The sequence below is a fragment of the Dendronephthya gigantea genome, unplaced genomic scaffold (assembly GCF_004324835.1).
Source record: "Dendronephthya gigantea isolate DGI-Jeju-01 unplaced genomic scaffold, DenGig_1.0 000131F, whole genome shotgun sequence".
Taxonomy (NCBI): domain Eukaryota; kingdom Metazoa; phylum Cnidaria; class Anthozoa; order Malacalcyonacea; family Nephtheidae; genus Dendronephthya; species Dendronephthya gigantea.
Window position 1 is genome coordinate 407,029 of NW_021163141.1, and position 26,344 is coordinate 433,372.

Consider the following 26,344-nt stretch of genomic DNA (forward strand, 5'->3'; position numbering starts at 1 on the left):
TGATCCGATGTTCACTAAGCGTACTCACCTTGAAATGTTCGGAAGAATCTTCCTCTCGGAATGTATTTATGACCACATCGTCCCTTCCACGGTACTTCTACTGTAGTTTTCTTACCCAATTTTAGTTTGATTTCGCTGTACTTATGCCAAAACAAACTTTATAGCATCGTAAAGATATCCCTAGTTTTAAAATTTTCAAACGCTATGAAAAAAGTGTTAAAAATAAGCGATATTTCTCACACGCCAAATGCTCGCTCCTCGACGGCCATTTCGCGCGCAAGTGAAGGTTACCACTTTTCCCATGATGCTTCGCTAACATGCAAGTTGCCTGTTGCCAAATCAAGTCCGAATGTCCATTAAAAGGAAACTGCAACGGAAAAAACATCGTGTACAAAGCTACAGTTACTACAGACGATGACAATGACGCTAAAGAGTACATCGGAATGACGACTACTTCTTTTAAAGAACGCTACAGAAACCATAAGAAGTCAATTAAAAACGAACTGTACGCAACTGAAACGGAACTTTCTAAGTATGTCTGGAAACTGAGAAGAAGCGGAAGAAAAGTGTGTGTGAAATGGTCAATCTTGAAACGACCCACCCCAAGATCTCCTGGAGCTTCACGATGTGGTTATGCCTCGAGTATTGAATTTTTCTTTAGTCGCCCGATGATCGCTTTGCTTTTTTCGCTTAGCGTGAAACACCGTGTAGCAACGGCTTTATTTTGAGATTAAAAAATTAGTTAATATTATATTTACCGGGTGGCGCAAAAAAAAGGTTAACCTGTTTGATTGAGTATAACTTCAAAACTAAACGTCTGTTACACTGAAATAACTTTCTTTAGATTCGTGAATGTCTAACTTAAAATTTGGTATATACCATGCGTATTTTGATACAATATTCCCCGAGATATCAGTGTTTTACTTTTAATGCGTATTTTATAAGTAAAAAACCTCCCCTCGATTAACTTGAGTGAAATTCAAGTGGAAAAGATTCAAGCACACCTAAAAGCAACGATTCTGAACCATATAAACAATTCGAAAGACTGTGGGCCCCTGTGGCTTTGATAATTCAGGATTTATAGCTCTCGACTATGCTGTTTCTAGGTGTGGTCATTTTCAGGACTTTCGTCCAGGATTCAGATTTTGGCACATGGTCATTTTACCCTAAAACAGTAGATATAATCTGTCCTAAATGAAATGCATACAATTTCCTTTACAGGTCCAAGACTTCTACTAGAATTTCACGCTACTATAGACTAATAGATACAATTGATAACTTACAGCATATTAATATTAACTCAAAGACTCCAACTCTTTCTCGCTCTCTTTGGGGCAGTTAAAAAAACCGTATGAAAAGGCATATTTTGTCACTGACTAGGACTTTTTAGTGTTTTTTTTTACGAAACATAAGACTGGGGTTGGGTAAAACTTTTTTAGCTATGCCGAGGTTGAGTGAAAAAAATAATTGCACTAATTGCAAGGGTCCCTAATCTTGTTGTTGTTGTTGTTGGTGTTGCTGCAAGTGCCGTTGTTAGGGGGTGACGCTCTTTGAAAAAACCCTAAGGCTCTGGCATTACTTGACCGATTAGGATGAAACTAGACACAACTATTCTTAGCAATATTCTGCATCGATTGACGGTGTTGGATTTCTAATTTTTGACTTTTAAAGCAGGTATTTTTGACTTTTAAAGCAGGTAAGCAGCAATTTTAACGGTATTCGTAGCAAATATTATATGCATAGCACTACAATATCCAACAAATACAATGGGTCTCACAAAACTATTGAAATGAAGTATTGTTGGAAATTTAATTTAATTTAAATGGTTAAATTAAATAGTTGAATCGGTGAAAACATGTTTGAAAGCTCGACGGAAAAGACACACGAAGGCAAAGAAGCCACAAAAGTGGGAGTGCTGGAATACACTTTGCTAATCGACTTTGGATTATACCAATAGTGCGGGAGATCTACATATATTGAAGAATTTACGGTCCGATTAAGATCTCGCAGACTGTTTTTAAGACATATTCATCCCCCCTCCTCGCTATGATAAATAAATGTACAAAGTTTGACAACATTTAGGTAATCGGCATCATAATGGAATATAGACCTATTCGAAAAAGAGTAAGAGACACGGGTGGATCCAGCACTAGTGCATAAATTTGCATGACAAAACAAAGTAGTTATTTTTAGCAGTTTTCTTGTGCCATGTAATTTAGTGCACTAGTGCTGGGTCCACCCGTGGCAAGAGACCTGTAGCGAGTTACCCAAAAACGGGTTTGCCAGGTTTTCTTCGGCTAAAATAAGTCCAATTTATTTACTTATTTCTGGATTTTGATTAAAAGAAACATCGTTTTTGTCGGGCTGACAGGTCCGGCAAAAAATGAAAGTAAACATGATTTTGAAATTCCGAAAATGATAATCTGACTAGCTTCGCTTTCGTGTACCTCGCCACAGGCCTCTTACTCTTTTTCGAATTGATCTATGTAATGAATAATTTGCAATATTGGTTTGAAACTTTGTAATTCGGCTACTACACTCGGTAACAATTGATTGTGTTATGACGCGAAATGGCTGCGTGGCTAGAGGAAATATCTACCTCATTTCATTTGGCCCATGCCAAATGCGAAATTATCGGGTGGCGTAACTCTGTACTACATAATACGACTGTATAATACGGTATTTTTCTCAAGATCCCAAAAATATAAAATGCTTGAAATGCTAGAAATATATAATTTTATGCAACTTACACTTGATTGGTTTTTGAGTGCTTCTAAGTCCATATATACCTCATCTTCTTCTGTCTCTTCTTCCTCTTCCTGTATAAATAACGGGCAACAATGAAAAAATCCCAAAACATGCATGCACCTACCAATAAATAATAATTGACCTGTCAACAAAATTACATAACTACCACTGCTGTATTTCATTAGTCTTTTTTAGCGCGAAGAGTATTTGTAATAGTCGACCTCGTTTTGAATAGTAAACAAAAACTGAAATATATGTAGAAGCCCGCTTGCACAAAAAAAGCTGCAATATGCAATGCATATTACTATTATAGTACATACTACCATCTCCTCTTCAACTTTATTGACCGTCACTTCGGCATCGTCATCTCCAATCGCTTCCTCGTCCATCTCTTCCTCAGGAATTACTGGCCTAGGGTAGCAAGATATTTCCATTAAAGATCACGGATAGATGTTTGATATACATCTTTGTACGGTTACGACTTTCAGTGTATACTACCCTGTCGAGGTCTTTTGACATCAAGAGACTAGCTTACGCATACAACAACACACAATGAAGCACAACTGAATAATTATAAAGATATGTCAAAAAGTTCTGGGGCCGGTTGTTCGAAAGATGGATAACTTATTCAACAGATAAGTCCTAGCGATCGGATAAATCTGCTATCCAGTGGAAAGCTACCCATTAGATAAAAACGCGTCGCACGAAGCATGGATAGTGGAATAGATCCAATAGATAAGTTAAAATTTACCCGAAGAAAAAGGATTTTCCTGAAATTTCGTACCACAACGTCAGCTGTTGCTAAGCATTTGACATTGAATTCATAATCATTATGTGATACTGGAAAGACTTGTAGAATTTGCTTGATATCTAAGACCCCGTTTACACTAGAACGAAAGTTTCCGGATTTGTAAATTTATCCGGATTCATTGTTACACACATGTATCGGATTCGTCAGGTGTTAACACTACACTTTAGTTGTCTCTGTATGCGGATTTGTCCTTTTACACTCACATTACTTCGGATTCGTCGTGCAAAGCGTTTACACAAGAAAATTTTCCGGATTCAAATGTTTCTGGATACGAAGTTTCCACAAACTTTTATGGATTCAAAGTTTCCGGATACGGCTTAAAACCGAGTACATTTTCTATCGGATTCGTTGCTGCGTGTGTAAACAGCAACATGAATCCGGTACTAAAACATTCCGCTTTCGTGATGAATCCGGAAACTTTCGCTCTAGTGTAAACGGGGTCTAAATGTTTCCTTTATCGATTTTCAACACATTACCGCCTGTTATCATTGTGAGGATGTCCAGAAAAACGCCGCTCGCAACGGAATGTGTAGGCATGGTGAAACGCTGCTGCGACAAATATAACAATGGCTGCATTGCACTTCGAAAAAATTTTTAATAGTGAGTACAATCGTGCACATTAGTTTGTTGAAGACAGTAACAGGAATATTACATTTTTTCCTGATATAGGAGCTTTTTTTTCGTAAATGTTCACAGTATCTTGTATCTTCGAATTTATCGACTGGATAGTGGATTTAAACAGATGTATATACAAGATAGGGCGGTGAAAAGGCAATATAATCCCAGGGGCCGGTTGTTCGAAAGGCGATTAGGAAAGGAGTTGCTCGCTTTTGTCTTTTGAAAAGTTTGGAGTGGATCAGCTGCGAAATACTGGAAAATATTTATTCATTGTTAATGACGTTATATTGAAATTTTTCATTGTTTTGCATCGAGTGCATGCATGGTTGAAGAATTTGTTGCCCAGACTGGCATTAGTAAGGATGTTGTTGTCCATTAGTTGCAATATCTGTCTTGCAGTGAGCATATTCGGACAGAGTGGGAAAAGCCATAGGCCTTCTATCTGGTAAAGTCAAAAACAAATCATCCCGGAGCAACAGCCTTTCAAAATTCAAAAACGAAGTAAAAGTTTAGAGGACGAGCTTATTTCAGGGAAAAAAGATCGATACACTATGGATTGACTAGATCTCATGTTATATAAACAATTGCTTCTTATTATATGACTTTATGGAACTATTTCTATAACACATGATTAGAATACATCAAAGAATATATGCCATATCGGGATCAAACTAACATTCAATGTTTCAATGTGGTAAGTACTTACTAATATGCATTTCATAACACATACAATAATTTAAAAGCATATTTACACTCCTTATATATTTAGTATTTGCTTCTGAAAACTTGTTAAAACTTTAGTTAACTTATGCTGATTTCCCTTGTATCTTGTGAACCCGTCTTGTAGTGGCTCATTAAGTTGGTCGCCTGGTTATAGAACTCTGAAGCTTGTGCAGCTAAGACCAGTTTACACCATGGTTTGAACAAGCCATAAATAGCTTGAAAGTATTATTTGACATTGTCGTGTGTGTTCCAGCTAGTATATGCGCTATATATCAATATAGCACTCCACTAGATCAAATGCGCTATTTTCATTTCTTCTTCGTAGCAATTCACAATCCCCTTCAAAGTATGACATTGTTTCTTCTAATTCATACACATTGGTCTGCTGCTTTCCAGGTGCTTTTGCAGTTTGAAAACTACTGTACCCATTGATGTTGTAAGCAGTAAGCATATACATAGACATTCGTGTTTTGCAGTTTTATAAAATTATATACTTGCACCTACCATGAAGTCAAACATGGTTTGCCATGACGTTTTTTTACCCGAGCATATTCTTTAAATATGACTTTCCTTGTGCCTAAAACCAAGACGTCTTCCAAGAGATTATTCAAGGATTATAATAGCTGTTGTATACCATATCCATCTGATGCTGATTGCGTCTTTGCTTGTTCAGCTTTATTTTTTGAAATAAACACCAGAAGCTCTTTCATTGTCATCGGCATGTATTTCATCAGCTACTTTGGACGACAGGGTTTGCACCGCTAATTTCACTCTTATTTTGCTTAAATTATCGAAGTTGATGTGTGAAGAACGAAGGTCCGTGAAATATAGGCTCCTGGTCTTTTTTCGATTGTAAACATCACTTATGTGCTCCCACAGGATATCTTTGCCACTATTTATCATCTTCCTTGTGAACGTTTTATATTTTTCTTTGGACACACTATTAAACCGGTTGTTTCTCAATTTTTTTCATAAGGTGCGGTGGGTCCGACATAAAAAAAGTTGCCGTGTAAATGGATTAAAGCATTCAGAGTGAAATTGATTATTGGTGTTCATTGTGGAAAAAGTGGTATTAGTTGATGCACCATCACAGCATACTAAAATGATTTCAAATCCATAGCTGTGTAGTAGACTAACACCAAGCCAGAACATACGATTGATCTGGACAGCTGTTGCTCCTTTTAGTAGTAGTAGTAGTAGTTTTTTAAAAAAAAACATCTCGCAGTCTTGAGACTGAATTGGATGCATGTGTTGGATACAAAATTTAGAATATAGTATATAGAACGACTTTTTAAAGTTTTGTTTGGCACAGGCATAAGCAAGGAAGGGCATTGCTTTGTGGGAAAAGTCATAAGTTTGTAGTTTAACATTATTGTCATAAGCATACCGTTTCGGCACTTTGCTTTTAACCCATATTATCTGTAATAACCCAAGTTGACAGCATGTCAGCAGAAGCAGTTCTGTCGACGCTTCGACCTAAGGGCCTTTGTCAGGAGAGTTAGTATCATGTTAACTACAATATCTCTGACGAAGGCGGGAAGTGTTTTTGTCTTTTTTATGCGGTTGTTAGAACCACATTTGACGGAGTTTTGTTATTTATCAATCTTATGTCATCTAAAATAGGATTATACAAAGAATTTATTTTCCTTTTTAATTCGCTATTTCGCAATTACATATACAAAGATTTCGCAACTTCCTTTTTTCCGTGACGTCGTGTTGTTCACGTATAGCAAAAAAGGTTCAAAAATTTACGAAACAATATTTTTAAACGGAGAGATATATTAATGAAGTATTTGTCCGTGCATTTACTAAGCTGGGAGCTAGGACAGTATATATTAATACCAAACATATATTATTCGACCAGCCGAAAGAAGCAAGGCTTTGGTGACCACGAACGCAATATTGATTTGAGAACAATTCGCATTTAATCATCATATCTTGGCTACTGACCATGGGATTGAAGGTTTGTGTTTATCCAGCATGTATTAAAAAAGCTAAGTTAGAAAATATGTTCATCTAAGCAGTGGCGGATTCAGGGTTAGGCAGAATAAATTACTACAGCTTAACATCGTAATAGCATTGGTAGATTTTTATTTAAAGATATTCTTTAGAAATCCGTGACCACTGAGCTATATAATAATTCCTGGAGGACCGGCCACTGAGCTATATAATAATTCCTGGAGGACCGGCTCCTAATGTTTTTTTCCACTGAGCTATATAATAATTCCTGGAGGACCGGCTCCTGTCAAAAAAGTGAAGCAAGAAACATGGCGGATTTTTTCGTGCTGACGCCAGATATGGGCCCAACTGGCCATGGCAATGACCACTGACAACCGCGATACAGTGCTTCAGGCGCACTCTTTCGCCCTCCGGCTGTTTTCAAAAAAATGTTTATATATTTTTTTAATTTTTCGGTATTTTTTAACCGAATCTTGACATTTTTCTTCTATTTTTTTACGTGAAGGAACAACTGCCTGTTTTTTTCAATTTGTGGATGCTGTTAGTCGCTAAAAGGGGGGATATTGACTCGCACTTGTAAGACTTACATTTGTTTTTAAATCTTCGTCGGTGGCATTTTCAACTACATCTTGCACTGAAATGCAATGTACATAAACATATATTTTTTCCGAGCTAGTTCACGCTTATAATAATGGATTGGAGTTTATTTGTGTATTTTAATTATTACGTAATTTCTAAGTGCAGTTGTTTAGCAATCATTTCAATTTTTTGTGCCAAAATGATATATTTCAAAATTTTGTTGCCAAATCCTTGCACTTGCCTAGGCATTTGTACCATTCCCTGTGTCCCTCAGTATGCATGTGTATCAAGCTGAAATTTTAAGCTGAAGTTTGATAATTTTGGCCAAGGCCATAACAAAGTTATATGAACTAGTATTTTACATGTAAGATTGTTTTTACTCTGTTAATAGTTCAGCTTTGGCTTTGGTCAGGTATTTTATTTTCACTCCTCAGTGGAAGAATGGCTGGTTTATATAATGTCAATTGTGGAAAAATAGAAACAAGAAATATCTGAGTTTGCCCACTTTTCCCATTTGCTGTCAAAACTATACACAACTTTGATCTGCATGGTATCATAGCTATATACACAGTGAAAATAATAATGTATTTACTGTCTGAACACAGACAATTTTGACTGTAGTTTTAATTGTATTGATATTTAAATTTGATGCAAAGCTTAAAATGAAAATGCTAAACCACAAGAATACAAAGCCATATAAATTATCTTATATCCATTTCTTTGCCTTACTTCTATCATTTTAATAACAGATGAAGTTCCTAATATACCAATCAGGTTTGCAAAAGAAAACAAGTGTTGGTCCCAAGAATCCTCTAAAAGACTAAAACCAGACAATTTAATAGACCAGAAACAAAATATGAGTGACAGACTGGCATTTAAGAACTTGGAAAAGGCAAAAAAAAAAATGGGCTACATATTCCAGTTTTTCAATCAGGCAATCTTGGGTCTGCTCAAATTGTGGGTAGGCCTAAATCAGTCAAATGAGAATAGATTATTCAGGATCAGCTGCCTTTTGACTGAATGACATTCATGCTGATATTTTTGCACATGCTCCTGACAAAGCATGGATTTTAACCATTAAAAAATGGACAGAGCTCATTGACAATGAGCTGATCAGTCTGACACTGATCAGTTTCAATGATGTGTAAGAATAAAGAATGAGTTCATTGTCAATGAGTGTGACCAAAATCCAACTGTAGATTATACTCATATCAAAGAGTAAACATGTAAAATACTATTCAAACCAACAAAGCATACCCGATCCTAAATTATTGTCCGTTTTTAGCTTTATATATGATATTAAACTTCGTGTTCAGTTCCTTCGGCTTTTTGCGATTTTGGTTTTGCCAATGATTTCAAATATCATCCTTAAATACCCGAAATTTTTGAGGTTTTAGGGATCGTTTACCATATCTAAAGCACGAGAATTACGTTTCAGCCGTGCACGACTTGAAATGAAATCAATAAATGGTAGAAAACTGAATTCGTAACTAAAACAATTTTATATCGACAAAGTTTTAAAAAAACATTTCATAAACAGGGGGGAGTGAATGTTGGAGCGGGCTCAATATTGAGCCGTGTCAGTGGTAATTGCCATGGCCAGTTGGGCCCATATCTGGCGTCAGCACGAAAAATTCGCCATGTTTCTTGCTTCACTTTTTTAGCCAAAAACATTAGGAGCCGGTCCTCCAGGAATTATTATATAGCTCAGTGTTTTTTTCTCAAAAAGTGAAGCAAAAAACATGGCGGACTTCGCCCTTCTGCGCTTGCGCAGAAGCTTTGCTGACGCCACATGGTCCCCTTTGCCCATGGTAATTACCACTGACCAGGCTCAAATATGAGCCCGCTACAAGAGAATGCTCCCCCCTGGTTTTGTATGAATATTTTTGTTTTTGCCGTGAAACCTTGTTGTTTTGTATTTTTCGATTTATTTTTCTGCTACAAAGGCTTGCAATAAGGCGTTTATTTCAGTTATATACAAGTCGTTGACGCTGTTTTGCCAATGCCAGAAATAATAAATATTAAAACGCCAAAAAAATTGTGGACGAAGGATTTTTATACGATTAGCTGACAGGTTATTTTATTTATTTATTTTCATTATTCATACATATTTTCTGTGTAAAAGTTTTAAAATACTTGAATATTTTTCGAGTCTTGTCGGAAATTTCGATTATCTTTCGGATATCAATCGCCGACTAAAGGTTACCGGCAGAAAATATGTGGTTTTGTGATGTTTTCCTTAGAACATCATGCTTATGCATATCAGCACATGCATAACTCAAGGCAACAAAGGCCAAACCTCATGCAAGATGCTTGGGGGCTGATTAGTTATAGTACTTCAAGATATATTCGCATAGGATATTTTCATTTAGGTCATTATAGCTATAAGTTACCCATATCTTACTGTATCCCAAGTAATGCACTTTCAAATGGTTCCCTGCTTGACTCAAGAATTTGAGTGGAATCATATTCCAGATAATGCAAAGAAAGGCTATGGTAAATAACAAAAATTTGATTATATATGGTACCAAGAAGATTATGGTACTAGTTGTGCTATCAACAAATGTCTTATGAATTAATGAAAATGCAACTGAGCCTATTCATTCCTCCATTAGTCTATAATCTATTAACCTTCAATTCCTGATTAGCCCTATGATAATATTCCTTGTAATGGTAGGGAGGGTAAAACCTTCCAGAAAATTATAAAAGTTGCAGCAAATTGAAAACAAACTGCTCAGTCAATGCATGTCTGTATAAATTTATTTTCCATTTAAATAACTATTGTAACTATAACTAACAAAGTCAACATGGTAAAATTAACAGTTTAATGTTCCAATAATTTGCAAAAAGCCATCCCCAAATTCCATAATATCTTTATCCTAAAAAAGAGAGATCAGACCAAGTTTAACTGTACTCAATAGAGTACACCCAGAGGACAGAACCAAAGAGGAGTAGAAATCATTGCAAATTAACAAGCTTGAATCAAGCTTGTAGCTTGATTAACAAGGTGCAAGATGCCAAGAAAGTCTATTAAGCCATGACTTGGCAAACAAGATAACATACTAGACTTTTAACAAACACTGTTGAAATCTAACAGTGAAATATTTTGTATCAGCACTCACACAGTCATCATGTTTAATGTTTTAAATTCATCTAAAATAGACTAAGGATCAATAGAGAGACTAGTAGATTTACTGGGAGGATTGAATATTGATTTATCTTAATTGTTTGAATGAAAATACTCATGAATTGGCATTAAATATGAGTGAAAGCTCCACTGCCTGACATTTTCAAATCCCATAAGAGTTCTAATCAAAAAAACAACATAGCCAAAACTTTAAAGATCAGTTATTGATCCTTTTTCATAAAATATAGTTTTTCATAGCGTAACTAAGTCATGTACCATTGATTGATCAAAAAGGCTGAAGCATATTTGCCGTTTTTAACATTAATTTCAAAGGAATTACTGCAACAGACGCTTTGGTAGTTGTCTATACCAAAGGCGAAAAACGAAAATGTTGTGAAAACCGGCTTACCTGAGGTAAAAATTAATATCCCGATAGATGAATTAGGCCATTCACAGCATCATAAGTAGAGCAAGAAACCACTTCTCCATATAACTTGTTGAACAGTGAAAAAGAGACTTTAGATGAAATGCGGAGAAAATATATGCCGAAAACAATACCGAAAACCGAAATATTTTCATAAAAATCGGGAGGGTGACGGACACGTTTTTGACTTTGTATCGCGGTATGTCAGTGGTAATTACCATGGGCAAAGGGGACCATGTGGCGTCAGCAAAACTCAAAATCCGCCATGTTTTTTGCTTCACGTTCTGGCCGGGAGCCGGTCCTCCAGGAATTATTATATAGCTCAGTGGGACCGGCTCGTCATTTTTCGGTAACTTTGCCGCCATCTTTTTGAAGCCGAAAACATGGCGGACTTCGCCCTTCTGCGCATGCGTAGAAGCTCTGCTGACGCCACATGGTCCTAAATGGCCATGGTAGTTACCACTGACCAGGCTCAAATCTGAGCCCTCTTCGAAAGTATTCCCCTCCTGGATTTTTTAAAAATTTTTTATTTTGTGCGAAACCTCGTTGTTTTCGATATATTTTATTAACTATAATACGAAAAAACATTATCTCAAGATGTATACTAGTCGCACACGTTGTTTTTACCAATACCAGGTCAAATAAATATTATAACTTCAAAAAATATGGAAAAAAAGTCAACTACCTCACCGGTAATTTTCATTTTTCCGAGTTTCATTGATTCATTCATGTTTAATATTTTACAATCCGCATGAAATCCAATTGATTTTTGAACTTCTAGAGGAAACGTCTAACAATTGCTTAACTTTTTGTATGCCAGAAATTGTTTGGATCTTTTATGGAGATAAATTGAAGTTTTCTAAACTCTAATGCATTTATCAACATTTTATGTGCAGAAAATACAATTTCAGTTAAGTCATATTTGATTTATAGCATTGCTCATTTAGCATTCCTGACCATGGTGCACCTTGATTCAGTGTAATACCTGTGATATTGTCCATTATGACAATGTTTAGTACATATTGAGAATTGCATTGCAGAAATTATAGCTGATATGTTACCAACTGGTGTAGGTTTTGTTTTACTGCAGTTACAGTGATTTCATGTTTCAAAGGAACTTTCATAATGAAATGGGGCTTATTCACTCTCAATTATGCTGAATTATCCTCATAATTATCCCTCTTGGGGGGAATGATTTAGGAAATTAATTAAGAAAGGTTACTTGTTATTGATTTGAGACACAATCCACACAGTGAGTCAATGTTTGTATTCATTTATTTGAATGACTATTAAATTGTAATCAATGAGCAGCTCATGTGTATGATACATTGCATTTTGCTCTAATTCAATATATCAGAACAAAGAAATGAAAGCTAAAGGATGCAAGCCATCTCTTGCTTTTTTCTAATTGGCATCATATTCCTGCAAAATAAGAGAAATCTGATAAGTCTCACTGTACTCAATTTAGTCCACCCTTTATTAATAGTTACAAAGTGAGTACAAGGTACAGAAATTATAACTATTAAACCATGATAAATCCTGTCAAAGAAAATATTAGGCTTTAACTGCCACTCCACTGACTCCAGTGGTTGTTAAATATAAACTTGCCTGAACCCATGCCAAGTCAGGCAAATAAATCAATATAAAATGACTAGTATGTCTTGTTCAGCTAAAAATATACAGTCTGCCACATACCCAAACTTATAACTTGTATACATTCTACTAAAAGTTTGGCTATTTGAAAGAATTGCATTATGAAAATTTACCAAAAAGGCTGACATAAAAAACTAGTACACTGTAACATAGCAATAAAACTTTTATTGAATTAATAATTATAATGAAATCAAAATATGCTGTTGGCAAACATTTTTGCTTTTCATAACAGAAGTTTTGATAGACTTACTGGCTTTGAGCTTTAATTTTGAGTCGTATATTAGTTATATACTAAAGTCCAGACGGAAGAAACGAAAATATTTCAAAAAGATTACCTGATTCTCTTCCGATAAAACATTTACTACATCACAAGTAGATCAAGAAACCACAGCTTCGATAATTTGTAAACTGGGAAAGCCCGGAAACGAAGAAACAATTTTAATTTATTATTTTAAAAACAAAAAGTTAGGAAAAAATTATTCACCGAAAACCAAAAGTATTTTTTATCAAAAACCAGGAGGGAGATGACTCATTTTTTGTCTTTGGATCGCGGTTTGTCAGCGGTAACTACCCAGGCTATTTAGGACCATGTGGCGTCAGCATAGCCTAAAATCCGCCATCTTTTTGGCTTCACTTGATGATGACGAGCCGGTCCTCCAGGAATTATATTATAGCTCAGTGTCCGTGACCAATAGCGTTGGTATTGAGGTATTTTGAATTTAAAATTAAGCCTTTTAATTTATTCTGCCTAACCCTTGATCCGCCACTGCATCTAAGTTATAAAATATGTAATTTTATCATGCATCGTGGCCAAACAATGTGGAAATTTTCGTTGTTATTTACAAATAATGCGTTAAATTATGTTATAAAAATAGGTACGCAATACGTACATGTGGGTAGCCTGTAAAACATTAACTGCGATAAAGCTATGTTGTGAGTGCTATAGTGGCGAGTAAATATCAACACATACTTCGTCTTACGTTCCATATACAACAGCAAAAATGCCCTATAATTAGCTAGCTAGTTGAATACAGTTATAACGAAGTCGATTTTATTACACAATCTATATATTATAATATTTAATACATTTTACGACAGATCAAAACATATATTAAAGCATATTTACAAGAGATAGGAAATGCATATTTTTTAAGCAAAATAGTTGGAGAACAAAAAAGAGAGTAAGGTTCCAGAATGGTGGCACACGTCCTCTGATAACATAAAGCTGAGTTTAGAAGGAGATCATCTCACACGTTTTCAAATTATTTTGTTTTGATGTCCCTTGATTATTAGCATGTCTTTGTTATATACAACATTGGTAATTTTGTTGATCCGATTGCAAAATAGACCAACTTCAGATCTAGGTGACAAGCAGGAAATAAATAACCACAGCTAAAAAGAGCATACCAAAATTAGTTAAATTGCCAAGTTTGGTTGCAAAATCTCAAATATATAGCCATCCGAAGTTGCCAATTTTGTATACTTTTCTACTACGGCTGGAAACGTGTAACTAATTTAGTTACACACGTTCGGTCGTAATACAAAAGTATACAAAATTCACCAACTTTGCATGGCCCAAACTTGGCAATCTTACTAAGTTTTGTATGCACTTTTCGGAAATTCCTTTTTTGTCACCTAAATCAAAAGTTGGTCTATTATGCAATTGGTCCATTAATGTTATATAGTTAATAGATGTTAGAATGGCTATTGTTCCAGTAAGATTATACGGCTTGTTTGCCAAAGTTTATTGGCAATAGGTTATCACCATTATAACTGAAGATGATAGTGTGATTTCATAGATCCAGTAGAAAAGCACAGGTGGTTTGCGATGTTGATTACAGATAACTTATCAGCATGGAGATAATGGCACCAGTTCGTAGGTCCAATAAGACTGTGTGGCTTGTTTGCAAGTTTCATTGACAATATCTTATCACTGTAGTAATCAGTCCGACAATCAGTCAACATTGAATGCCATCATTCATCATTGATATAAACATGTATTGCTGAGTAGTAGTTACCAGGAAGGTATGTCCTAGGACCTGGATTGTCCTCCACATCATTTGAAAGTCTCAGTAATAATGGCACATAAACATTGTGATAGTATATAATTTGAACATACCATACGCACAATTCACTGTTCTTTTGACTTTTATAAATTGGTTCTTGAGATATGGCAAGCAAAATACATTAATATAAAACATTAACAGTATTTGATTCCAAAGCTTGCCTTTCAGACAGCAGAGACTGTTTCGATGGTCTAGAAAATTGTGGTTTGATCCAATCCTGGGGTGATGAACTTCAATAATGACGCCCATATTTGTAGCCTTAAACTTAATATTTTGTTTAAATAAAGCAGCACAAATGGCTGTTGTTTTATTTATATCTGCACAATGGCTGGTTTCAATTTCAATACCTGCACAATGGCAAGGTCTGACTTCAATACCTGCACAATGGCAAAGTCTGATTTCAATACCTGTGCAATGGCAAGGTTTTTGTTTGCCATATCTCAAGAACCAATTGATTAAGGGTCAAAAGAACAGTGAATTGTGCTGATGGTATGTTCACATTATATACTATCACAATGTTTATGTGCCTTTATTACTTTCAAATGATGTGGAGGAAAATCTAGGTCCTAAGACATGCCTTCCTGGTAACTACAACTCACCAATACACGTTTATATCAATGATGAATGATGGCATTCAATGTTGACTGATTGTCGGACTGTTTATATATACCACAGTGATAATATATTCATATTGTCAATGAAACTTGCAAACAAGCCACACAGTATTAAAGATTTGTACGCTCTTATAATCCGATTGTCATCAAAATTGCTCGACCAAAGTGGACAAATGAATGATTGAAATGACAAATATTGTCACAAATAATGCTGTTGATAGGTTAAATTAACATTTATGCTAATCCAGGGAAACAGTATAAATAGGGTTATATTCTGTAGTAGCAGTAAGTTCTACAGGGTGAGTCAAAAAAAAGTCCCCCCTATTGAAATGAAGCCTTTGTTGATTTGAATGCATGATCAACGCAGTAGTGTGTAAATAGCATAGTTATTAGGTTGAGGCATTCAAATAAAGCGTCTTGCTTTCAATTGGGTTTATCATAATATTAAGGCAATCAGATTCTAACAAAGGCTTGATTTCAATAGAGGGGACTTTTTTCTGACTCACCCTGTATATGAGAATAAAGTAACATTAACATGGTGGCAGCGGTGGGATATTAGTCAAATATACACGTTTTACATCTCGGTACAGTGAGCAATTTAATATTAAATAATGGCTATGAACTTGCCATTTCCAATATTTAAAAGTACAGGAGACGACAAGCGCGACATGGAGGTCTTTGAAGAAGACTTAAAAGACTACTGCACGCTCAATAATTGGTATAACCCGTCAAAGTCAACCGAAGAAGAAAGATGGATTAAGACTGACAAAGCAATAGCTTGCCTTCGAGCGTGTCTTACACCATCAGTAAGAACTGTCTACAAATACAGTTTAGGTCTTAGCGTAGAAGAACAAAAGAAGCCTCATTTAGTACTTCAAGCGTTACGAGAATACTATGGCGCAAGTATTGGAGTCTCAGGGGAACGGCAAAAGTTTCTTCGCTTACTACAACAAGATGCAGAATCGATAAGTTCGTGGGAGTCTCGTGTACGAAATCAGAGTGCTCAGTGCGAATACGAAAGTTTTGAAGACGAACTTATGCGAGACCAGTTCATATCAGGCTTAACATCAGAACAGCTCCGCGTTAAACTCATCGGGAAAGGCCATAGACATAAGACCGGCGAACGAGCAAAGGTTACCTTCCGGGAAGTTGTTGAGGTTGCCAAAACATTTGAAGCAACGACAGCGACAAATCAACTCATGAAAACGGCCAGAGAAACACAAGTATTAGAACAAGTCAATTATAACAACAATATGAAACAAAAGCAATCGAACCGTGACCCGTGTTTTTGGTGTAGTGGCCAACATAAGCAACCCCGACAGAGATTCTGTCCAGCGTATTCGAAAAGATGTAATAAATGTGGCATACTGGGACATTTTGCCAGAGTTTGTAGAAGCGTGGAGAGTCGCAAATCACATGCACAACCGCAGCAACAACAACAACAACAACAGTATGCAAATCAAGTTGAGTTCAAAGATAATTATGCAAATGAAGAATTGTTTATGACAGATCACGATTTGAACAAACAACAAAATTCAAATGGACGGAAATTCTTTGCACATCTGACCGTCGTCGAAACCAATCGATCAAAGGTTATCAAAGCACAAATCGAGTCAGCGTCAACGTGCAACACTATTCCTGAGGATATCTTACATCAGCGTTTCCCAAACATTAAAATTGAAAAAACTAAAGCTGCGATACAGACGTATGGGGATCAAAGAATAAAACCAAAAGGCAAAGTGACTTTTTGTTGTGAAAGGAAAGGAAAATTGCATCTATTGGACTTCTTGGTAGTCGACGTACCTCGTGGAAAGCCGCCATTGTTGAGTGGTTGAGACGCAGAGATCCTGGGATATTTGAATATCCATGCTGATGAAATTCATTCCGTGAATGAAGTAAAAACGGACAAGAATTCAAATGTGCATAACCAGCAAATCCAGAGTGAACAGTTCAATCATCAGAATTCAGAGTGCACTGCTAAAAAGTCAGCAGGCAACATCCTGAGTCAAGAAAGAGTGTGTCAAAGAACCCAACCTTTTAGCACGTCTAGTAAAATTCCACAATTGGGGAAGTTAACAAAACAATTCGTTCTAGACCATTATAATAAAGTATTCCAACCTGGAAGAGGAAATCCGCTGGGTGCACCCATGCATATCGAGATGGATCCTGACATTCGGCCAGTGCATGCTCCTCGCCGACGTATTCCTGTAGCAAAGGTGCAGAGAGTTAACGAAGCATTGGAGAAGCTCTGCGAAGAACGGGTCATAGCTCCAGTTACACAACCAACGGACTGGTTATCGAATATGTTGATAAAAGAAAAGCCTAAAGGCAAACTCCGAATATGCATTGATCCAAGTCAAACAATAAATAAAGCAATAAAACGTCCAATCTACACGATCCCAACAATCGAAGAAAACTTCCTTTTCTTACTAAAGCAAAAGTGTTTACAACTGATGACGTTTCTGAGGCGTTTCATAACGTAGTGTTAGACGAACCGTCCTCCTTACTTACAACATTCCAAGGCCCAAGTGGACGTTACAAATATCTGCGTATGCCGTTTGGAATCTCATCTGGTCCAGAAGAATATCAGCGAAGACAACGTGAGTTTCTTGAAGGTCTGGAGGGTGTCATAAACATCGCTGATGACATTTGCGTTTTTGGGTGTGGAGATACAGAGGAACAAGCAAGTAAAGATCACGATAAGAACTTAATTGCGTTATTGGACCGATGTAGCGAGCATGACCTACGATTATCAGCCAAGAAAATTCAATTCAAAGCAACTTCAGTTTCTTCATGGGACACACCCTCACTGACAAAGGCGTTGCCCCTGATCCATCCAAAGTGATTGCCATACAAGAGATGCCAAAGCCTGTCGACAGAAATGGAGTTCAACGTTTCTTGGGAATGTGTCAATACCTGTCAAAGTTTTGCCCAAAGCTAAGTAACATGGTCTTACCATTGCGAGATCTAACTAGAATCAACGTAGAGTTCATATGGACAGATGTTCATGAAAGCGCTTTTAACTCGGCTAAATATCTCATTGCATCCAGCACAATGCTGCAGTACTACGATGTCACGTTACCTGTAACTCTGCAAGTGGATGCATCAGATGAAGCAATTGGTGGGGCTTTACTTCAGAATGGGAAACCAGTGTGTTTTACGTCGCATACTCTTGATTCAACTGAAAGAAACTACGCACAGATTGAGAAGGAAAAGAAACTACGCACAGATTGAGAAGGAGTGCCTGGCTATCGTTACTTGTATGAACAAATGGCACCAATACCTGTATGGGAAGAAAAACATCCTCGTTCACACAGATCATCAGCCACTGGAGACAATTTTTAGAAAACCGTTAAGCAAAGCACCTAGACGGCTTTAGCGCATGATGCTCAAGTTGCAACAGTACCATTTTTCGGTGAACTACAAAAAAGGGAAAGAGATGTACATTGCTGATAATTTGTCTCGAGCAGCTTTAACCAATCCCACGAAAATGGGAACAAGTGATGAAGAAGTGTTTCGCATGGAATTATCATCAATGGACCTTAGACCACCCAACTTGTCTAATGTCACATTCGAGCGACTAAAAGAAGAAGTATCGAGTGACTTAACAATGAAATCACTTTATGAAACAGTACTAAAAGGATGGCCGTTAGATAGAGCTTTGCTACCTGTCGATCTTCGGCCATACTGGTCTTTTAGAGACGAGATTACGGTTGATAAGGGGATACTATTGAAGTCTCATCAAGTAATTATCCCGTCATCAATGAGACAAGAGATGTTGAACAAGATACACAAAGCTCATCAAGGTGCAGACAGCAGTATAAGAAGAGCCCGAGAAACATTATTCTGGCCAGGAATGTCAGCGGCAATACGCCAAACCTGCTCGTCATGTGGACTATGTGCACAGTATAAATCAGAACGACCAACCGAACCGATGAAATCTCAAGAAATTCCCACACTTCCATGGGAACGAGCAGTGGCGTAGCCAGCCTGACGATTTTGTCCCGCTATGTAAATTTCGAGTTATTATAATTATTCATTTCTTTAGAAATCTATTGTTTTCACAGTCAGTGAACACGAAGATATTAGCATAGCGGGACAAATCGACAGGCTGGCTACGCTACTGGGAACGAGTAAGTGTTGATTTATTTCAATTGGATGGTAAAACGTACTTAGTAACTGTTGATCATTACAGTGATTTCATAGAAATTGATTGGCTAAAGAATACGTCAGCAACGGCAGTCATCAACGCCATGAAGAAGAACTTCGCCAGAGCAGGGATTCCTCGCGTATGCATCAGTGACAATGGTCCACAATTCAGTAGCCACGAGTACAGCCAATTTGCCAGTGAATATGGATTCAACCCAGTTAAGTCCTCGCCTTATCATAGTAAAGGCAATGGAAAGGCAGAATCTGCAGTAAAAGTAGCGAAAAACATTCTAAAGAAAGCACGGCATGAAGACCCCTATTTGGCATTGTTGGCGTAGAGGAACACTCCACAACAGGGTCACAAGTTCTCACCTGCTCAAAGACTTATGAATCGGAAATTACGAGATATCGCTGTGTCAGTACCTCAACAACTTATCCCACATCCTGTTCCCAGCACTGAAGTCGTAAATGATATAATGTCACGTGGAGTCCGGTCCAAACAACAGTATGATAAAAGAGCATCACCGCACCCTTTGAACACGTTCTCGCGAAACGATCGTGTCTTCGTGAAACCAAACCCGAAGAATAAGCACAAGCCATGGATATATGGAGAAGTCGTAAAAGATCGTGGCCACCGATCGTGTGTAGTGGATACGTCTCTTGGACTAATTCAACGAAACCATAAACAAATCCGGAAAGCTGAAGTTACACCCCAGTCTTTCAATAAAAAGAACCAGGAAGATGTAGAAATAGTATCCCTCCCAGACGAAACCTTACCATCACTGACTTCACTGACTCCATTAACAACAGAAACAACCGAGGAACAAATAACGGCACAGCCACCTCCACCGGAAGAAACACAGCCAGGACCTCTGAGGCGTTCGACAAGAATTCGTAAATCGCCAGTAAAACTTAAAGATTATGTACGATAACGTTTAATTCTTAGGAAAGAAAAACACATTTATCTGAATTTAGTAATTTTAGGCTTTGTTGAACATTCTTGTTATAGGAACAATTATTGGATCTCATATTATTTGTTTAGGAAAAAAAACTCAAAGCAGCCCTTCGAATGAAATTCCGACTAAACATTCACAAAAGAATGGCTATCTTTAAAAGGGGGAACGGGGAATCGGGGAATGGGGGAATCGGGGAATCGGGAAATCGCCCTAACCTGCCATTTTCGCTAGGAAAACATGTGCTCTATTTTATGTCAATCATGCATGCAAACACCTCGCCAATCGGAAGCTTTCAAATTTGTTCTAAATATTTGGAAGACCTTCAGTTCTAGCATGCATTAATTAGGAATAAGCCATGGTACGGGAAAGCAAACAAGTCGTATTAAAGGCTATGTAGCCTAGGCTTGGAACCACCCTATTGATGGTGTTGCAAAAGGCCACATGGTACAATTTAACTGTGCAAAGAACTATCTTGCAGTGTGTAAACGCCATCAATGTCTACTCAAATCAAAGTTCGCTAGTTCAGTTCTAGTTTACAAGCAGATTGAGTTTTATTCAAACGGCTTTTTATCCCCTCTGAGAGCCGCTTTTTAGGCTATTCTTATCCTTTATCGCGTTTTTTATCTCAATGAATCGCATTTTTCCTTTATCTCATTTTCAGTTTCCCCCATTCCCCGATTCCCTGTTCCCCCTTTTAAAGATAGCCCGAAAGAATAGACGAAATTTTCCGGAAGTATTGACGAACAAACGAACAGTATGTTCGTCACCTTTTGTTTATCCGACGATCGCCGAAGTAACGACCGACGTACGTATACCCACAGACGCTTTTTCAACAACATAGTGGTTAGCCGCGCATGCGCAGCGGCTACCCACAAAAACGACGAAAAGAGTAAACAATAATATAAAAATATATGCAAACGATTGACTTCATAGGTTTGACAAATTAACACATTTAGTTTGTCTCTTTGAGTTTCGAATTAAAATTTTGATTTGAAAACATTTGGCGCCCTTCCTCGCTAGGCCCAGTCCTAAAGTGCATCACACATGTTTCATACCAATGTATCGCCGTTTCAACGCCCTATCTTATACACGCCCTGCCCTTGATTAGCCATTCAAAACTTTAAAATAGTGTTCCTATGGAACCGGGAGGCGAAGAGTTGCAAGGTCAAGGAATAAATTGCAATGTGTTCAAAATCGAAACAGGAAACATTTAGATACTGAATAAAATCGCTATTATATGACGTGCAAAGTTCAAGCAAATCACTTGTTCAAGTCTTTTTCACTCCAGTAGCTAACTAATCGAGAATTCATAATGATTATGAATTTAATGACAATGTTATAACGAATTTTCAGGAAAATCCTGTTTTCTCCGGGTAAATTTTAACTTATGTAATGGATAGATATCTACTGCACTATCCATGCTTCGTGCAACGCGTTTTTATCCAATGGGTAGCAGATTTATCCGATGGATAGGATTTATCCATTGGATAAGTTCTCTAAACGCGTCAAGATTACCATAAATGATATGTACAAGAAATCCGGCTATATTTATGGCGTAGGATTATTTCTCGTAAAAAGATATTTTGTTAAAGACTTGTTTAAAATATGTAAATCGAATATGCTTCCTATATATAACCAGGGCGCCTATAAGATAGGGCGGCGAAACGCACGGATGGCGTGTTGAAACATGTGCGATGTGCGGACCCCCCATGAAGATTGAAAAAACTGTTTTCAAAATGGCGGCGCGCGGGTTACTTAGATGACGAAGAACTTGAGATGTTTATTAGTTTGGATGACACTGATCTGGCAACAGATGACACAAATTCGTCATTTCCAGTTGGAAATACTGTTAATTTTAACGTAAAGGAGTTAATTGCTGTTCTTGAAAGGGTTTCTTCGTGTTTTTTATACCCGTCCCAGTCCGCTGGTTACCTAGACAAGTTTGTAAACATGGTTCCGTTTTATGGTTGTCGTTTTCCAGAGAAAATTGTGAAAAAGGTTCAAAACATTATGCAACCATTTGCACGTGGAATCGATGTTAATGAACAAGGGAGTTATTTTCTAAATTTTCCAGCTTTAGGAGCAATGGCAAGGTTTTCAATTTTTTAATGGAAATTTTGTATATTGAAAATTCGAAAACGTTGTTGCGACGCGGTCAAATGCTCTTGCAAGTAAGTTAGCATTTTCTTGTTTTGTTTCTAGCTTGGCCAGGTCGACATTGCCATGACGAAAGAAAAACATATCATATTTTCAATTCGGAACGTTATCTAAGTATATAATATAATTTAACGGGATTTTGTGTTGATATTTTCCGACCTCGCAGCCGTGAAAACAATTTTGTTGTAGAAAGTTTGAATACGTTCACTTCTACAAATGATTGCAAAAAAGGTTCAAAACGTTGTGTAGTGAAATTTGCTACAAATGTTTGTGAATATTCTGTACACCAAATCTTGAAGTATAATGCTTTTGGGGATTTTCCTCACTGAGAAAAATCAAAATATGCATGATACATCTAAAAACAGACCAAGTAGCCGTGCGTATCCGTAGTTTTAATTTGACAAATTCGGTCAGTTAACTTTTGAAGAAACCATTTTTAGACACAATATTTATAGAAAGAGTTATAAATTACACAGGAGAAATCTTATTTTAGATATCGCGTTAATAGTTTCAGAGATTGAGTGGTTTTAATCGAGCTTGTTAAAAACCAAGTAAATATTGTTTCGTTCGAGAATTTTTCGCCGACCGCCCCGTCCCAGTCCTAAAATCGCATCACACATGTTTCAACACGCCATCCGTGCGTTTCGCCGCCCTATCTTATAGACGCGCTGATATAACATAGCTTCGCGCGGGAAAAGTTAGCACAACCGCATTTAAAACTTTCCATAAAACAGCCTGTGCAGCCAGATACATTTCTGTGCAAACGTCCACATGCAGCACTGCAAGGAGGCTTATAAGCGAATTTTTTGAATAATTTTTCAGTGAAAAGTTTGTAGACAATTATCAATAACAAATACCTGTTCCAAGTAAACCTTTTCATCTTCAGCGTTTCGTCCACGAGACAATCAAGGAGATAACATACCTACATGATAAAATTACAATACAGGATATTAATTTGCTAAATTGCACACTTCTTGCCTACCAATAATTGCGGTAACAATTGCTGTTTTGATGATATAACCACAAAACAGTTGTACGGAACTTTTATTCTGGAACAGGAATGACGACTAATTCGAGGTGGCAATGTTACTCAATTCGGAGCAAATAGAAATTATTCCAGTATTCTGATTGGCTTCCTAACAAGTAACTACGGCACGGGCAATAGTTACTATACTCAGACTCCCAGCAGTACTGAAAAACTACAAGGTATATAACAAAAACCGCGGTTAACCTAGGTAAAACATCGGTCAGACCGAGGTCGAACCCCGGGGAGACCGAATAACTTAACATTGCGGTAATATAACGGTAATATGTCGAAATCAACAACACTTAATCCAAGTGATTCAAAAACAGATGAAATTCGAGACGGAATTCGTGATGATAACCAACAGCTTGCTGAATGCGACAATGATGAGAATGCGATCGAAGACCTAGTCGAATGCTGTCGAAGAAAGTGATCGTCTGCCGTATGAAAATAGCATCAGAATCGCAGTCAGAGGAGGTTTGAAGTGGCAACACTGTAAATCTCGGAGTGTTGGCACAACATCGAAACCGGTGTATAATCTTGTAGCTATATTTTAGGTTAAGTTACATTATTTATGGGTAAAATTTATGCAGCTATGTGTACACTATCGCGGTGTAAATATACACCATTAGTGTAAACTAACACCTCTAGGTTTTCCTACACCTATTTCGCGTAAAAACGCTTGCAGCAATATGGACACCAACTTCCATAGTTCCCATAGTTCTTCTAAAAGTTTTTATAAAGTCAGTGTTTAGTCTGAGCTTTAACATTATGCTGGCACTAATTGAATTGTATTTCAGCATCACAAATGTGGTGTCTTTCTAGAATCCTGCCATTTTTGGTTCACAAATGGATACCAGAAGGAAATGATGACTGGGAATTGTTCACTGATTTAATGCATATTGTTGATATATTGTTTCCCCAGTGATTGAGAAAGGTACTACACTCTGTTGTGTTACGACTGAAGGCACAGATCCAGGATTGCAAAGGATTAGAACTTTATTAATATAAGTGTGTCCCTGAACAGACTATATCAGACTATATATACTGTACAAGAAATGCGCCCGCGCTCAGTTAACTAACTAAATACTATATGTTATACCAATAACACTACATCTCCCTTTTAAGTTCTACTATAACATAAATGTTCATAATAATAAATATAACATTGAAAATATAATATTGTTTCTGTAATATCCTATCACTAATATATATAATATTATATATATATATATATATATATATTAATAATATATATAATATTATATATAATTATTGTCACTAATAATATCTAATTGTTCATACCAAAATTAATTAAGTTCATATTCACTAATAAGTAATAATTATCAAACTGTTCGTAACTATTCCAATAAGCTTAATGTCTATATATATAAATGTTTATGGAGTAAATCGTACAGGCTTCTTTACGACTCTTCCTGATCTCGTTTGAACAATGGACGCTCTGGTTGCTTAACTACCGGTTGGGGTAACTGTTTGTTGGGTAACTGCTTGTTGGGTAACTGCTTGTTGATGGTTTTTGGATACTTTGAATTAGGATTAGACAAACTTGAATCTTTGCTGGGTAGCTTATTAAGCTGAACTCTTCTTAGTGTTGTTGATGGTGTTGTAACAACATAAGATCTGTTAGAATTACTGTCCGCTTGTCCTTCGACTGTCCCGCTTTCTTCTCTATCTCGTAACCATACTTCGTTCCCTTTGCAAAACACCGGAAGTAACTTTGCTGCTTTGTGTCTGTCAAAGTTAAACTTCATATTCACACGAGATTTTCCCTCCTTTTTTTGAAGCTGTATATGATTGGGCAGAACAGGTTTCAAATTTCTCGGGTGTTCTGGCACCTTCGTTCTAATCCTAGACATCAATAATTCGGCTGGACATCAATAATCCTAGACATCAATAATTCGGCTGGACTGTATCCATTAGCTAACGGTGTACTACGATAATTGAGAAGAGCAGCATATGGATCTTGAGCAGCGTACAAAAGATCTTTAATCGTTCGCACAGCGCGCTCGACTTTTCCATTTCCAGACGCATGACCAGGACTGCTGGTAATGTGAGCAAACCCATAATCTTTGGCAAAAGCAAGGAAATCTTTCGATGAAAATTGCGGACCATTATCAGACACCAAGGTCTCAGGAATTCCATGTCTTGCCATGATGGATTTGAGGTAATTAATAATGGAGGCACTTGAGGTACTTTCCAATTTAGACAGTTCGATGTATCTCGAGTAATAATCAACTACAACCAAATATTGAGTTTTCTTGAATTCCATAAGATCGACTGCAATCTTTGCCATGGACGGGACGGCATTGGTGTAGGAACGAGTGGTTCGGGGTGATTCCTTGTAGTCTGGCATCAGATTCTGCAGTTGTCAATCAACTCTTTAGTGTTTTTACTGACTCCGGGCCACCACACTGATTGAATTGCTCGTCGCCTGCACTTTAAAATTCCTTGGTGTCCCTCATGGAGCTTATCTAGAGCACAAGGAATTACTATTCTGGATTTATACAAGAGTAGACCACTCACTATAGAGAGTTGAGTTCTATGTGGCCAATAATGACGTACCATTCCTTTAAGTTTCGCCTTCTCTGGCCATCCTTCTTAATGACATATCTAGATATTTCTTGGAAGGTGTCGTCTTCTTGTTGATATCGTTTAATCTCTTCTAGTCGGGAATCAGTTGCGGGTAGACTTTCGACAACCGAGTTGACAAATGCA

At 37.1% G+C, this 26,344-nt stretch overlaps 1 protein-coding gene across 1 annotated transcript in view; it reads right to left on the reverse strand.

Annotated features, from left to right (window-relative positions):
- The window catches only part of LOC114536158 (intraflagellar transport protein 57 homolog), a 94,157-nt gene that overhangs the window by 34,233 nt on the left and 33,580 nt on the right, over nucleotides 1–26,344 (reverse strand). Inside the window, exons 5-7 of the mRNA XM_028557510.1 lie at nucleotides 23,442–23,506; nucleotides 3,069–3,159; nucleotides 2,751–2,819 (exon numbers count right to left, since the gene is read on the reverse strand). Of these exons, the coding sequence (XP_028413311.1) occupies nucleotides 2,751–2,819; nucleotides 3,069–3,159; nucleotides 23,442–23,506 (225 nt within the window). The remainder of the gene's footprint in view (nucleotides 1–2,750; nucleotides 2,820–3,068; nucleotides 3,160–23,441; nucleotides 23,507–26,344) is intronic.